At 37.5% G+C, this 14,476-nt stretch overlaps 5 protein-coding genes across 7 annotated transcripts; 3 read left to right on the top strand and 2 right to left on the bottom strand.

Annotated features, from left to right (window-relative positions):
• Nucleotides 1-140: 140 nt before the first annotated feature.
• LOC107216487 lies at nt 141-2,116 on the top strand. The gene is made up of 3 exons (XM_015653682.2): nt 141-821; nt 949-1,328; nt 1,572-2,116. Exons 1-3 carry the CDS (start codon nt 606-608, stop codon nt 1,750-1,752), a joined length of 777 nt encoding a protein of 258 aa, XP_015509168.1. The 5' UTR covers nt 141-605; the 3' UTR covers nt 1,753-2,116.
• On the bottom strand, nt 1,881-4,995 carry LOC107216501 (ras-related protein Rab-8A). Of its 2 annotated transcripts, XM_015653705.2 has the most exons (5): nt 4,723-4,995; nt 4,367-4,427; nt 3,857-4,202; nt 3,672-3,674; nt 1,881-3,392 (listed from the first exon to the last, which is right to left on the bottom strand). In XM_015653705.2, exons 1-5 carry the CDS (start codon nt 4,844-4,846, stop codon nt 3,294-3,296), a joined length of 633 nt encoding a protein of 210 aa, XP_015509191.1. In that variant the 5' UTR covers nt 4,847-4,995; the 3' UTR covers nt 1,881-3,293. The 2 variants fall into 2 exon arrangements, with proteins under 2 accessions (XP_015509191.1, XP_015509192.1); XM_015653706.2 differs by lacking the exon at nt 3,672-3,674.
• A 412-nt stretch (nt 4,996-5,407) lies between these two features.
• On the top strand, nt 5,408-8,919 carry LOC107216500. The gene is made up of 3 exons (XM_015653704.2): nt 5,408-5,797; nt 5,953-6,748; nt 7,412-8,919. Exons 1-3 carry the CDS (start codon nt 5,795-5,797, stop codon nt 8,704-8,706), a joined length of 2,094 nt encoding a protein of 697 aa, XP_015509190.1. The 5' UTR covers nt 5,408-5,794; the 3' UTR covers nt 8,707-8,919.
• LOC107216509 (protein CLP1 homolog) lies at nt 8,012-10,934 on the bottom strand. Its single transcript, XM_015653718.2, has 3 exons — nt 10,642-10,934; nt 9,222-10,279; nt 8,012-9,142 (listed from the first exon to the last, which is right to left on the bottom strand). The coding sequence occupies exons 1-3, from the start codon at nt 10,738-10,740 to the stop codon at nt 9,031-9,033; spliced, it is 1,269 nt and encodes a 422-aa protein (XP_015509204.1). The 5' UTR covers nt 10,741-10,934; the 3' UTR covers nt 8,012-9,030.
• Nucleotides 10,389-13,375, top strand: LOC107216510 (nudC domain-containing protein 3). 2 transcript variants are annotated; one of them, XM_046731633.1, is made up of 5 exons: nt 10,389-10,611; nt 11,565-11,852; nt 11,934-12,504; nt 12,676-12,864; nt 12,985-13,375. In XM_046731633.1, exons 2-5 carry the CDS (start codon nt 11,755-11,757, stop codon nt 13,075-13,077), a joined length of 951 nt encoding a protein of 316 aa, XP_046587589.1. In that variant the 5' UTR covers nt 10,389-10,611; nt 11,565-11,754; the 3' UTR covers nt 13,078-13,375. The 2 variants fall into 2 exon arrangements, with proteins under 2 accessions (XP_046587589.1, XP_015509205.1); XM_015653719.2 differs by having other exon boundaries at nt 10,395-10,611; nt 11,949-12,504.
• Nucleotides 13,376-14,476: the final 1,101 nt, after the last annotated feature.

Here is a 14,476-nt window from a genome sequence, read left to right as displayed (position 1 = left end):
AAAAAGTTGCCTCAATCGGAATATCTGTATCGCTTTGTATGCAAACATGGCGGCTGGAACTGCGTAATTTCAGTCAATGTTTGTATCAGTGATTGGTATATTTTGCCGTTTATCGAAGCTTACCCCGATAAAATTTATATCAACCAAATTCCCCGAAATTTTATGTACATTGCATAATACGTTGACTGAAGATAAAACATTCATTTTACTAAAACTGTAATTTAACAGTTACCGATTGTTCGGAATTTTTTCAAACGAGAATGACGCAGTTTGGAAAGGGTAGAATCAGGGACTGGGAAGAATTCTTACTATGCCGGCTCACAGATATTTTTAAATTGCGACAATGGATCAATTCGAGAATAGTGTAAATACGACGTTACTACACCTTATGCCGTCGAAGATGACGATGCACGTTCTTAGATGATGAATCATAATTAGCTTACAGGTACATACATACAGTACGTAAGTTCAGGAGAGTTGCAGCGATGTATTCTTTTATGGAACGATCTTGTTGCGTTCTTTGACCGTCATGATGACCTCATGTCCGATTATAGCGGTCTGCTTTTGGCAATTAAGTGGCTAATCCGAGTTAATAAAGCCGCCAAATGGTCGAAAGTAAAGCTGTTCAAGGCCGAACTTCGTTACATTCCTTTCATAGGTACTCGAATTCACTGAAACACAACTACGGAACATCTACACACGAATTGACTTTCAAAAAGTTGCTAATAATTATGGAAAACACCCAGGATGCGATACTCGTTGACTTGGCCAAGATGGAACATCTTGTGCGTGATAAGTTGATCGAATTACAGATGAAAACGGTAATTGGTTAAAAAAAATTTCATTTCATATTTTATCACTGTGCTGCCCAGGACTTGAAATATTGCACTGTTTATAAAAGCACTTATTGAAACTGTTCAAAATATTTATTCTTCAATATGATGAAAGAATAATCTGGAGGAGCTGCAACGAGAGCTTGCACAGGCTCGTCAATCTCTGTATGAAATGGAGCGCCAAGCCGAAGAGGAGAGACGACAGTCTGAGCTGATGCGAGCTCAGTTAGACTTTGCTATGGCAGCAGCTAGGCGATGGGAAGAAGAAAAAACTGTGAACAGATGTCAACAAATTCAGTCGACCATGTATTCTGAAACTGTAATAAGAGAACGAGATTCTCTGCTTCATCAGACGAAAAATCTACAGTTAGAAAATATGATGCTAAAACAAAAAATTCAAGAAATCGAAACGATCAATGCCATCAGAGGACCAATTGAGGAAAATTTCATGGAAATGAAAAATAAAGTATCACTCATCATAAACACTGCTACTAGGTGATTTTAAAACCTTTGGAACTCTGTACGTGAAAAATTAGGCTGATATTTAGATATCAGCACTACAATTCAAAACGTTATTCATAATCAGTTAGGTTGTTCATGATTCAAGTTACATCCGAGTTATGCATGTTTGATATCAATTGCCTGATTATCTAGGCAACTACACAACAAGGGTATAGTTCTAGTACTCTGTGAAAACTTAGCTTCATTTAAGTGTGAACGATTAAACGTTGATTTTAGTGAAATTGAGAAACTACACCGGGATCTTGAAAATCTACAGATTTCTGTAAATGCAGCGAATAAGCTTAATGGGCGACTCCAGGCTGCGGGTATGTGCAGACACGCAATAGAAGAGAAGTACAGAGCACGAATTCGTGAATTAGAAAATAAACTAAACCCAATCAATCAGTTTCGTCAGTGAATCTTGACATGGAGTATCACACAGGTGTCTATTTTTAATAATAATAGAAGTAATAATAATTACTTTTAAGTATTAAAATTCTACTAATGTATAATGTTATTAGAATATAAAGTAATTTGTAAATAATGTAATTTGGATTGGCGATATTTAATTTAACACCAGACTATTAAAAATTAAATTAGATTAACAAAATCGAGGAACAATGTACTCTAAACTTTGAATTCGAACGATAATAACAGGATAGTGGCAAAAGGCAGGGCTTCTTCAACGAACATACACACGCACACACACAGAGATATGTAGGATTAATATAAAATGTATTATCGTTTGTATATTCGGAACTGAATTGAACTGGGTCAAAAGATAAAAATCTGAAAATCGTCAAGAATATGTAAAAAGCTGTGACAACAACAAGCAATTAATAATGAATTTCTCTATAGTTACTCTGTACATAAATCCCCACCTGCACGTATACAGCAGAAAAATTTCCACATATCTCGTCATTTTCCAATATATAGGTGAAAACTCTTACGGATTACACATACCAATACATCACCTTCAAAATCTATTACTATAAATTTTAGATTGAGTAATTGTTTTTTAAAATCCACAATATCGCATGATGCGAGAATTGCATTTCATTGTTTCTTTTTTTTTTAAATTTATTTATATATTTCTTACGAGTATAGTTATTGAACTAATAATTAATGCGGCTACGTGGTAGTATCATGTTATGTGAATTTGTTATTATTAATTCGGTGTAAAAGCTATTTCGTTTATAACGATCACGATCTCTGTTTGCATCGCACGGACACAGGTAATTATTGAAGTGCTTTCTTCTATCAATAATTAAGTCGTTTGTGTTTTACGTTAATATATTGCGGAGACACACTGTTTCAGTTTGAACGTGAAATAGCGCGTTACATCGCCATGATATGCAAGTTCCTATTTAGTTACAAATGAAACAGCCTGTATTTGTGTTTCGTACATGGTTTTTCGAAGTTCCATAGTGTTGTGTGGTTTAATGTTGATGCATCGCCACTGTACACCAATCGAAGGAAATCGAGGACGATTAATGAGAGTAGCTTCAGTGTCCAATAAAAAGTTAATCATGGCATAATGAACTCTCAACAAATGCTAAACAAGTTTAAAAACATGGAAAAAAAACTAATGACACTTTTAAGCAGCAATCACAGCCCGGACCCAAACATAAGACTAATGACACATCTCATGCTTTTGAATGTATTATTTCGAATGTGTCGGGAAAAGCAACAGAAACCTATCTTGGTCATTTTTTCTCCTAATCCTTCGATCAGTGGATAGGATTTATAATGAATAATTTATAAAAAAAAAAAAAAAAAAAAGAAAAAACACCACCAGATGATGAAACAAATTTGCTGTCAAAGAATAAAATGTTGGAGTACGATATCGAGCAAGCGTGTAGCCTTGTTAAACGTTAATTTTGTTCGACAAAAAGAACGCAAATTTATAATAGAAGTACATGAATGAGCCTCGATAAAGTGTGCATCTGGCTTGGCGGGTCAGAGTATGGAACAACGGGCTAGCCATACTGGTGGCTTTCTCGATATCTCCGGAGCTCTTAACGCGTGACCACCAGACTTCGTTGGATTTGATGCTTCCTGTATAACAAAATATTTATACAATGTTATGATTATCGTATTTTCATATTCGAATATCCCAAACCAAGCATCGGTACACATGTTATTGTGTTAATTTACTGTGTAGTCAATTTGCTAATCAAGAAAATCTAGAATATAGTTGATATTACATGTAAATACACACACATATGTTTATACAGTAAGTGGCTGAATATTATGAGGCTGATTTGAAGCATTGAGTATATGTATAGGAAATTGTTAGTGATTAATAAGTTTGAGAGAAAATAGTGCTAAAGTTACCTTCTGCCAATATACACCCGCATCGTACAGAGAGAAAGAAACATGGGAAACAGAGAAATGACAATTATTAACAGTACAGGTAAACAAATAAGGCTGTGTAAAAGCAACGACTCAGTGACAACTGATCAGTGTTTAATTACCATTTAAAATGAACGTAGAAAAATTATTACTTTTCTGTGACTTACCAATTTCTTTTCCGTTTTGGCCTTAATATCACGGGCTAGGGTGTAAAAAGCTTCTTCGACATTAATACTGGCCTTGGCGGAAGTTTCCATGAATTTTATACCGTACTCGACTGCCAATTGCTCTCCTCTCTGCTTTGAAACCTGCCTCCTATCTGCGAGATCACATTTGTTACCCAACAGCATCTTTTCAACATCTGCTGATGCATTTTCTTCGATGTTGCGAATCCAGTTTTTTATATTCTCAAAACTCCTTTCGTTGTTCACATCGTATACAAGCATTATACCCATCGCACCACGATAATATGCTGTCGTTATTGTTCTGAACCTCTCCTGTCCTGCTGTGTCCCTGTAAGTATAATGCGTGTGGATTTTAAGAAAAGTCAAAATAGTTGTGGAACAAAATTTTTTTTGTTCTAGTGGCTTTAGTGTCAGGAACAGTCTTGTATGGAATATAATGTCAAATAGATCAGCGACGGAAAAAAATAAACATATAGTATTAAAGGAACCTACCATATTTGTAACTTGACCTTCTTGTTGTCCAAGTCGATGGTTCGAATCTTAAAGTCGATTCCTGGAATAGTGAATACATGGGATAAGAGGTGACAGTGGCGGTTATGTCCATTGATATCTGGATAATTAGTGGTAAGATAATTAGAGGCACAATGTACCTCTTTGTTTGGAGTAAAAAACATCTATGCATACCAAGGCTAAGAAGGGCAGAGTCTGAGACACCACACCCTTGATGAGTGATAAATAATACAGACTAGATTGTCAAGTATAATATCCGTCGGAAGATACGTGAGATAAGACAAATTTCGGGGCGAAAAAAAAGTGTAACTAGTGTAGGACCATGTATGTGTACTTACCAATAGTGGAGATGAAGGTCGTGTTGAATGCATCCTCGGAAAATCTGAACAATACACAAGTTTTGCCTACGCCCGAGTCCCCGATAAGTAGCAACTTAAATAAATAGTCATAGGTCTTTGCCATTTTAAGAAATACAATATTATCGAATCACCAACTATCTACACTAAATTTGCTTCGCCGTGTCCGGATGTTTCGTCGTCGTTGTTGCCGTCGTCGTTGGTCGTCGTCGTTGGTCGTCGTCGTGTGGTGTGGTGGTGGTGGTGGTGGTGGTGGCGGTGGCCGTGACGGTGGTGGTGGTGAAGACAGCTGGTTATACAGTTTACTTGGGTCCTTCCCGGAAATCTACCCGCCGTAGATGCCACGCATTTATTGAGGGTATAATCACCCGGATTCCCGTACCCAGCTATCAGTCACAGCAACAGATAATGACCTATGTATTCGCCAAGCACAGACGTTATTTCCGCGCCAATTAACAAAGGAAATTAATCACATCAAACATCTGTCACGGAGAAGCAGCGATGACAGCCACTCAACAGCACAATTTTGTCACGTCAAGTTGTGTAACCTGTTTGAAAACATGGTTACAAACTTTAGTTTCTTACGCCGTCAATGTTGGTAAAGAGGTTTCTCTCTGTTTGGTGAATCTTGTGAAGTTGGACAACTTTTTTCGCGTCATTGACTTCCCGTCGCTTTTCTCATGCTTTTGCATAGCTCATGTTGGAAATGATCGAATTTGTGGGACGCGCGACAGGGACTGTGGATCCATTGGATTCACGGTCTAACGATACCAGACAGATAACTAAGGGAATCTTGTTGGGAATCCCCATGCTTCAAACTTTCTAGGTTTTTTCTCTCAACTTTCATGTGTGTCGGAAGAGTCTTAACCGTAGCACTTGCTGTAGAGTCGAGCTGTTCGTTTCGCAAATTCTAACTGCGTACTGTCATTGTTATGGTTACGCGACTACGTTGCCGCTGGACTATTTTAATAGCTGTCAATTTGTGTGTCAAGGCATTCTCGAAGATCAATTTCTCCATCTCTTACTACATTACTGCCTTCAACCATCGGCCATCATGGTAAAGTATTTTTATTACACTAATTCTGAGTATATTCGCAGCATCAGCGATACTTTGACTGTATCCTATTAATCGGTGTTCGCCTACGATATATTTGGCATATTATTTCCCTAATTGGTTCTCTATATGTTTTTCAACTGAAGCTCATTTTACAGGACTCTGATAGTCAACTCAATTTGCGGGTCTACCCAGATAAAGTTCAACAGTCCTTAAACGAAGCGATTGCATTCCAACAAAATTTATATGAGCTATCAAGCGATTGGTTATACTATGAGAGTGATCAGCATGAATATTTGAAAGAAAATATACGTTATTCACTTTTCGGAGCACCGGAGACTGATGCCCCTTCAACGAATATAGATGTTTATACAGGAGATCCAGTTCCAACTGAACTATTGCCTGAGCAAGCGAAGTTAATCGATATGATATATAGTCGGATACTCGAAGTGAGTAGATGCAAGAACTCTCTTCACGTTGGCATAATATTTAACGTCTTGTGCAATCTTAAGAAAAAAGAAGATAAGTATGTGGCTCCAGTGCCAGTATTTAAGGTAAAGAGATGTATGGAACGAAAGGAGAGCCTGAAAACTGGGCCACACGCTCCAGTTTCAAACACTACAATTGGAAGAACAGCTCTATATCCTTACTGTGTTAATTACATTGACTCAGAGGGGCGGATTTATCAAAACTGGACAGATTATGTGACCAACAATACGCTTCCTAAGTGCATGATGGTACTTCCAATGGGTGGATACTACCAGGCAAATCCACATGTAAATAATACAGCTGATATGACTTATGTTTGGGTTGAAATTGGTCCATCTCCAGGGACTGCTAAGATTTTATCCTGCCTCGATGTCGCAAGCGCTATCTTAGGGGTTGGAGCACTTGGCATTGGCGCGGCAGCTCTGGCAGCACCCGCTATTATTGCTGCTCCTGTGGTTTTAACAGGTTTGTTGCTTTTTCACTGAAAAAGAATACAACTACTTTCAAACACAATGAACAGGATTATTAGATAACTAATTAACATGTTGATCTAGAATTTCTATAATAATTATTTACTAATATTTATGCTTGCTCACTGGGGTTTTCAATTACTGAGTTGAAATTAACGCAAAATTAATTTTTCAAGATTTGACTATGGTCAAACTTCTTACGAACATAAAAAAGCAGCACATGTGTGAATTTTACAGAAAGATTTCATGTAGAATCTAAAATTTCACTAGGACATTGAAATTGTTAAAAATAATGACTGAAATCCATTCATGTCATAATCTCCACATGGTTTCATTCCCTAATACAAAAAGAACATTGAAACATGAAGATATCATTTCTTGACTTTTTTTTTATAATTTCATACGGTCCAAAATAGGATTATCAAGGCGTAATTAATTGCATATCATTGATAATGGTTACTTAAATCATGAAAATGGTTCTTCTTTGAAAGTCATAAAAATCTTTAATGTAAAACGTTGTCACAATATTAACGAAATTTTCAAAAGACATTTATTCATCTCATAGCACAAAGTTGGTAGCGTCACTTAATTCCGTTAAAAACCAAATTCTTTTCAAGTACCTTTGAACGAATTAAATGATAAAATGTTTCAACCATAGGTTCGGTTTGCGGTGCTGTAAGTGGGGTCTGCGCAATGGTCAGATCTGGTCAGCAATTGGCAGACCGCCATCAACACCAACAGTCTATCTCTGTGATGGATGAAACAGCACGTTCCGCTTGGTTTGGTGTTGTAGGTGGTGTGGCAGGAGGTTTAGCAAGTGGGTCTACAATGATTTTGAACAAGGCAGTCCGGGCAGGTCTGACAATAGGAACTGCGGGCCGAACTACATATAATGTAATCACTATCGGTAATATAGTTATAAATGGTATGGGAATTGGTAATGGAATCTACAATATATATATGAATTACCACAACAAAAAAGAAATTTCTGTACTTGATGTAACCCAAGTAATAGCGCACGTATTGTTCTTTGGTAACGCTGTGATAAATTTTCATACGGCTAAAACTATAATCAATAATACTCAGCAACAAGTGCTTCAAGATTATGAACAGTCACTGAGAAGTAACAGACACAAAAAAGCTTTCAGACAGATCAGATGTAACACTCAGGCATGTAGCGGCGATCAAATTACCGGAGACTCTGAGATCATTCGTGGAATCCGATCGATTCAAAATAAAGATGATTTTTTTGCTGGAGTTGTTAGAAACAATAAAGTATTTAGGTCGTCGAATGCTGAAGTTACGTTCAAAGATGGTCATGCTATGATCAATCACAATGTAAAATTTGATCCCATTGAATTATCTCAGCAAACACAGCAAGTAAGAGTCAATACTGTGAGAGCTGTAGACCCTTTTCATGTATCACGGAGTACCATACCATCTCCAAATAGAATGCCAGTGGCGAACTATGTAAGGCAACTTGGCTTGATTAGAGAAAGTTTTAAACCTTTCACGTACTATGCATCATTTCCGATATCTTTTGAAAGCATGAATTATATTGGAAAGCTTGTAATTGACATGCAGAACTTTAGTGACATTGAATGTACGAATTTAATTACGAATCTCGCAAACATTGCGCAACATATTCTTAGAAAAAGCAAAGAATTTGCAAAGGAGTCAATGGATAAATTAATGTACGATATTTGGATTGGGTATGTGAGACCAAAAGTCGAGAATCTGTTTGCAGATTTAGGCATAGATGCTAGTCACATGGATCGCTGTGATAATTTAGCAGAGTTTTTCTTCGATACTGCACGTGAGATAATTGAGGACATATATAACGAAATAGATAATTTTTTGGAGGAAATAAAAGTGAGCTTTTTAAGAAGTTCTCAGTTGCAATCAGAGGCTGCTGTCTGCAGAATTTGCTCAGGGCATTTGCTGAGCGATTAGTACTCAGTTGCATGAGTTTTTACTCCAAGAGTAAGGAAGGTGCCTTAAAAATACTAAATGGAGCTAATTAATACAAATCAAATACTGCTCACAATTAATAGTATCACTAACTATTTATAATTTAGCTCTAATAATATTGCTCCATTAGCCAGATTGTACCATCCTAATGATTTTAGGACTGTGGTAAACAATAAAATCATTTGCACAATATAAGTTTCAAATATCTTCAAATGCATTTGTTCTGTTACCTATAAAAATATATATATTTTTGTATGGTAAAAATATTCAGTAGCGTTTATACAAGTGTAAAATTCCCTCAATGGCTTAATGGCTATCCATAAATTGTATATCAGACAGAAGGAGGACGGTGTTTGGTAGCGGCCTTGGTTGTGGACTCAAAACCATAAAAGTTTGCCTCTCGACATCAACGTTAGTTCTGAAACATTTGATTATTTACTAAACATCATTAGATTCATGCCACTTTCTTAGATCGAAGGGTAAATATGAATACGAACACGCATACGAAGCCTGCCACATTGGTTTGCACAACGTCATCTTCAGGGGAATCAGCAAATGAGACTGAGAGTAAGTGATGCAGCAAACTTGGACCTGGGCTAACGGCTACCAGTTTTGTCAAATTATCTTCTGCTTTCATTCCTAGAGGCATACATGACGCTGGCAACATCGGAGCTCCCACCTTGTAGAGCCTTGCTTCACTCCATTTGACTTCAAAGCTATGAGGGTAGAGCGGAGTTCGAAAACCGTAGAAGTACTCGCGAACTCTTTTGTCCCGCGATTCAGTCCTTAAGGATTTACTCCTCTCAACAACACCGCCGCTTTTGGGGAGAAAAACGACCTTCACAAAGTCTGGCATATCTCTGACTAGCTCATTATAGAGACGCTCCTGATCGAGCACTAAAATCGCGTCCACTTCAAAAGCCTGTGCAGCATGAGTCAGTAGTTTATAACCAGCACCCTTGATCCAGCCGCAAGTGTTTATAACGATTCCTGAGGCCTTAGCTTTCTTGTTGGCTTGAAGTCTGTCAGAACATACTTCAGCCAATCGTGAAACTAAAAGATTGTACAGCGCAGTATTTGCGCTGGGACTGGAGTGACCAAAGTGAAAGACAAGCGGGGCTTGTTGACTAAATCCTTCGACAATGTTTGCCGGTCTTTCTACTAATAAAGCTCCGACTGTTCCAGGTATTGCTATGTCACCTTGACCGACGTCGAGATCAACGAAAACAGGTCTTCGCCCCATTCGAACTGCATAATTTAGCAACAGTCTGCAGAAGGTGGATTTTCCTACATCTCCGGGCCCTACTACCATTGTTATAGGTCCAACTGTATCTTCTTTTTCTGCTGTTTCACGCATTCGCTCCATCGCTGCATGGCAGTTGAGATAAACACCCATTGGCGTCTCTTTGGCCACGTAGATCACATCTGTCTTTCCTACCAGTTCTAAGACGCATCCTTGCCATGTGAACACTGCGAGTTTTGCACCCGCAGAGAATTCGTATTTTTTCCCTTTAACTAGTTCTGTACCAAACACTTCGGCAAGACCGCTTTTCAGCTGAAATCGTTACACGAATTTTATAGTTCGATGTTCATTAGTCAGAGGACAGATTATAAAAAGGTTTAAATGTACATAGCCGTCTTTTTTTTTTTTTTAATCTCAACGACTGTCGCGTTGAACGATTTGTGAGTGGTTCAGTTTTAACTCTCAAACGGGACTTTGGGGGTCGGATCCGACCCACAGTTCTATTTCTCTCGGTCTTATTCTTCCCTCTCGTTGCATACGGTCGAACCGTACCGAATATTCCGTTTCAAACCACCGTACCGTTTGAGGGTTAAGAACAAAAGCTGAAGTCGAGAAGAACAACCAAGAATCAGTGTTAAGTAAACGTAAATAAACCTATGATATAGTTTTCTAACCTCTAAAGTAACTTTTTCATTCTTTTGTTCAAGTTCGAACCGCAGCTCGCAGTCAGGTTCGAGCTTGTATTCCTGCGTCAGACCTTTCTCTTCCGTCATTGTTGTTTCAAGTACTGTTCTCAATCAAAACAGGTTCAAAACAGAAGACTAATCGTCACGTTAAGTTCACACCGTTTTTGTATCGCACTTCACACAATTGACGACGAAAATGTCTCATCGATTCCTTTCGTTCATGGAGATGCTCTCGCTGTCGAAATGAAATCCCAATGTTCTAGGATCTTTTGCGAGCGTAAAATCATATTATCTATCTGTACCAAAAATTTTAAATGATTTTTACGACAGTAAATACAGCAGATGGACAGTTTGACACACAAAAAATTAATTCAAACAATTGTTCCAAATAATATTTGTTGGAACCGTGCACGGAACGAGGCGTACGATAAGTTGCAATAAAATAAAGTTATGTTTATCAACATTTGCGAAATAATAAAAATATATTTACGTTTTCCACAATTTATCCATGCGTAAATTGTCTATATTACGAAGAGAAATGAGGGATTTGGTAAATAATTCATTAAAGTAAATGTTATTCATTTATGAAAAGTAAATCTAAGAATTATATTTTTTCGCCTCTGCAGAACTTATTGTAACAGTGCTGCCCTTAACTCTGTATGCTCTAATTGTAAGCCTTAACTACGCGAGGGTTTCAGTGTTGACCCCTATTCCGTGATAATAATCTTCTCCGAAAAGGATATCATTATTTCTTCCAAAATTCCGTCGAAGAACTGAAACGAATTATTTCAATGACTTTCAAATTTATGGCAGTTATTTTTCGAAATTTATCTAATTTCAATCGAAGAGTTGAATTATTTCTTTCTCGTTTTGCCAACATGTATTAAACAATTATGTGTGTCGATTTGTAGCGTTCAAAAGTGCGTGCAATATCTTCAATATCCAGCTAGTGCTGCTGTCGCTGGTATTCGGGAGAACTAAGTTTGTCTGAAGCGTCATTTCTGCTTAACTTTATCCACGTGCTACCTAAATACCTATATTTCGGACGATAGTTTGTGGTTTATCTGTGAAGAAACGTCACTGTCAAACCGCGTTTGTGTCATGGAGTCGAAACACGACGAGTTACTTTTACAAATTTTGAAGGATGAACTGAACATAACCAATTTTTTGAATACGTTCTTCGGATTTATGTACAGATGGTAATGTACCTGAATTGAACATTTGAGTACTTGGATTAAGAACAGAATTCATAATAATTGATAATGATTCAAGACTGTCAGTTTCATTCTTTTTAGCACCGACTTTTACGTTGAATCGACACAAGACCAGAAGTTGGGTTTTCCAGCAGGGGTTGCTGAAGACTTAGTCTTAAAAATCTATCGGAAGTGGAAAAGTAGATTTGAAGCTGACAATCTGTCCAGATCTGAGGCCCAGGCTCAAACCTCAGAATTGCTGGAGCCTACCGAAGTAGTTGAAGTAGAAGTCGAAACCAGCAGTAACCAAATAGACGATGAGCCGATAAAGACTTACAAAACGCCGGTACAGCCATCTGACAGCTATAACGGAGCTGTTAGAGAAAATTACACTTGGTCGCAGACGATAAGCGACGTTGATGCACTTGTCAACATTCCTTCAAATATCGAATCGGCGAAAGACTTGAGGGTTGATATAACTGCCCAAAAAATAAGAATAGCTGTGAAAACGGAACGCCTTAGAGAAAATAATTCTCTGGACAAATATTCTGACGGTGCTACAGACTCTGAATGGATCGTTACCTTCGACGAAGAACTCAGCTTTAAAACGCAAAGAGAGGAATCTATGTGGTGCATTATACCTGGGTACTACGTCCATGTAAGCTTTCAATTTTATTTGATATGATTTGGAGCTTTTATTCAAATTTAGTAGCGAATCTTCTGATAATAGAAAATAGTAGCGTCTTCCTTTCGGCAAAAGAAATCCAAGATGTTCGTTTTTCAATTACGATTTGACAGCATTCCATTGATCTCTAACAAAATTCTACAGGTTCATTTGGAAAAAGCAACCGAAAGATGGTGGGAGGCTCTGACTAAGGGTGAGCCGCACATAGATTTGACTAAAATTGATTGCTCCCGACCAATTGAGGACTTGGGAGCAAATGAACAGATGAAAGTTCAAGAACTGATGTGGAATCACCAGCAAAAACTTCTTGGAAAGCCGACATCTGAGCAATGTGTAAGTATCGTATATGATGGAATGATTTGTGACGAGACAGGGTAGAATTTTTTTTGTGCGGCTGAATTTTGTAAAAACATAAAGTACTGATTGCTTGTTTCTTTCGATTCTTCATTACAGAATTTGGAAAGAGTTTTAAAAAAAGCGTGGAATGCTGAGGGATCTCCATTTAAGGGCACTGAATATGATCCAAGTGTGCTTCAGTATAACTAAATTTGATTTTCCAGAAAAGTAAAGTCAAAACAGAGGGTCGAAAGCCAGAACCACTGAAAACGAAATAGGTACATCAATTATTTGAATATTTTGAACACATTTATGTTAATCGTTTTTGCATTTTAATATTTTACGATCATCAACGGGTCCGTATTTTAAAACATGTTTTTTCCCTGACTTTTTTATTTTGCGCGGCGCAGCAAACGAAATGAGTGATAACATTTTATATTGTACGAAATACTATTGTGTGTAAAAAATGTAAAAAAGTACAAATACATACTATATTCACTTATTGTAATCGTGCAGTACAATATCTGTCAATTATTGTAAATCTCAAATATACCGGGAAAACCATATGATCTGTATGATGCGTCATTTAACGAATAAGCTCAATTAGTTTCTTATAATATGAATTCTGTAAAAAACTACTGAATCCCCAAAAATTGACACGGGACAATGAAATACCGAAGTCAGAATTAGTTGCGCTGACGCTACGGTGACCTACTTATACATATACGGTCACAGAAATGCTCAACCAATGTGGAACAAGTGCAGCGCTAGCTGTAAAACCCGTTAACTTATTGGGTAAATGTGTTAATTTTCATTTTACTTTTACCAAAAATCCGGCTGGCGCACGCCTTCGCGGTCATTCCGAGGCGCCTAGGCATGTTCGTATAACGGTGCCCCCGTATCGGACACCTCGTTTAATCTCGTCTAATACCGAAAACCGGGTATGTAGGTACACTCGTATCTATTACCAATGGGAAATAAAAGAAGAAAAAACAAGAATAATGAATTAAAACAAACACTAATGAAAATGGAAAAAGTTGCGAAAACGGTGCAACAAGTAGATGCGGTTGAAAAAAATCTCTGTGTCTTCGTTCTGTTGCTGAGAACGAGCACAGCGTGCGTATTTTTTTCTGTCTTGTTTTTTTTTGTTTGTATCTTGGATCCCGGAGATATACGAGGAAACTGAGAAGAAAGTGCGGATTCTGCTTTTGGAGTACTGTTAATTGTTACATTCCATACTTGGAGTATAAAGGAAATGTATATTTTCCTTTCGTAAGTATATACGCTAAATCAGGGTGTTGTATACATATTTTCTTTCCCATAGATCACATCTGTGCGTACCGTAGCCGTTACATTTACACAGCTAACTTTTCGTGGGAAAATCGACGCGTTCTGCAGTCTTCTTTTAAGTATTTCTCATGCAAATGAGCCAGTCGACATGAATATACATTCAGGATTTGCCATTACAACTATAGACTGTACGTACGTACCAGAGGTTGTGTGAAACAGCGAGCTGTTATTTCATTATTCTCATTATATCATCATAGCCATTGCAGGTATTTTACACACTGGTGACAATGTTTCGCTGAAATTCATTGAGAAATCTTGA

This window comes from Neodiprion lecontei, chromosome 2 (assembly GCF_021901455.1).
Source record: "Neodiprion lecontei isolate iyNeoLeco1 chromosome 2, iyNeoLeco1.1, whole genome shotgun sequence".
NCBI lineage: Eukaryota > Metazoa > Arthropoda > Insecta > Hymenoptera > Diprionidae > Neodiprion > Neodiprion lecontei.
The sequence above is the reverse complement of the archived record's forward strand: the minus strand, read 5'-3'. Positions and strand labels throughout refer to the sequence as shown.

What these genes read in the sequence shown, in the direction of transcription:
- LOC107216487 (XM_015653682.2), top strand. Translation starts at nt 606, where the DNA reads ATGGTCGAAAGTAAAGCTGTTCAAGGCCGAACTTCGTTACATTCCTTT. An exon ending in TCGAATTACAGATGAAAACG is followed by an intron (nt 822 to 948) that starts GTAATTGGTTAA and finishes ATATGATGAAAG; the next exon opens with AATAATCTGGAGGAGCTGCA. An exon ending in ATCATAAACACTGCTACTAG is followed by an intron (nt 1,329 to 1,571) that starts GTGATTTTAAAA and finishes CGTTGATTTTAG; the next exon opens with TGAAATTGAGAAACTACACC.
- LOC107216509 (XM_015653718.2), bottom strand. Translation starts at nt 10,740, where the DNA reads ATGACGGAAGAGAAAGGTCTGACGCAGGAATACAAGCTCGAACCTGAC. An exon ending in ATGAAAAAGTTACTTTAGAG is followed by an intron (nt 10,280 to 10,641) that starts GTTAGAAAACTA and finishes TAACGATTTCAG; the next exon opens with CTGAAAAGCGGTCTTGCCGA. An exon ending in GTGGCAGGCTTCGTATGCGT is followed by an intron (nt 9,143 to 9,221) that starts GTTCGTATTCAT and finishes CAAATGTTTCAG; the next exon opens with AACTAACGTTGATGTCGAGA.
- LOC107216500 (XM_015653704.2), top strand. An exon ending in TGCTCCTGTGGTTTTAACAG is followed by an intron (nt 6,749 to 7,411) that starts GTTTGTTGCTTT and finishes TTTCAACCATAG; the next exon opens with GTTCGGTTTGCGGTGCTGTA.
- LOC107216501 (XM_015653705.2), bottom strand. Translation starts at nt 4,846, where the DNA reads ATGGCAAAGACCTATGACTATTTATTTAAGTTGCTACTTATCGGGGAC. An exon ending in GACCTTCATCTCCACTATTG is followed by an intron (nt 4,428 to 4,722) that starts GTAAGTACACAT and finishes TCACTATTCCAG; the next exon opens with GAATCGACTTTAAGATTCGA. An exon ending in AAGGTCAAGTTACAAATATG is followed by an intron (nt 4,203 to 4,366) that starts GTAGGTTCCTTT and finishes TTATACTTACAG; the next exon opens with GGACACAGCAGGACAGGAGA.
- LOC107216510 (XM_046731633.1), top strand. Translation starts at nt 11,755, where the DNA reads ATGGAGTCGAAACACGACGAGTTACTTTTACAAATTTTGAAGGATGAA. An exon ending in TTCGGATTTATGTACAGATG is followed by an intron (nt 11,853 to 11,933) that starts GTAATGTACCTG and finishes CAAGACTGTCAG; the next exon opens with TTTCATTCTTTTTAGCACCG. An exon ending in AGCCGACATCTGAGCAATGT is followed by an intron (nt 12,865 to 12,984) that starts GTAAGTATCGTA and finishes TCTTCATTACAG; the next exon opens with AATTTGGAAAGAGTTTTAAA.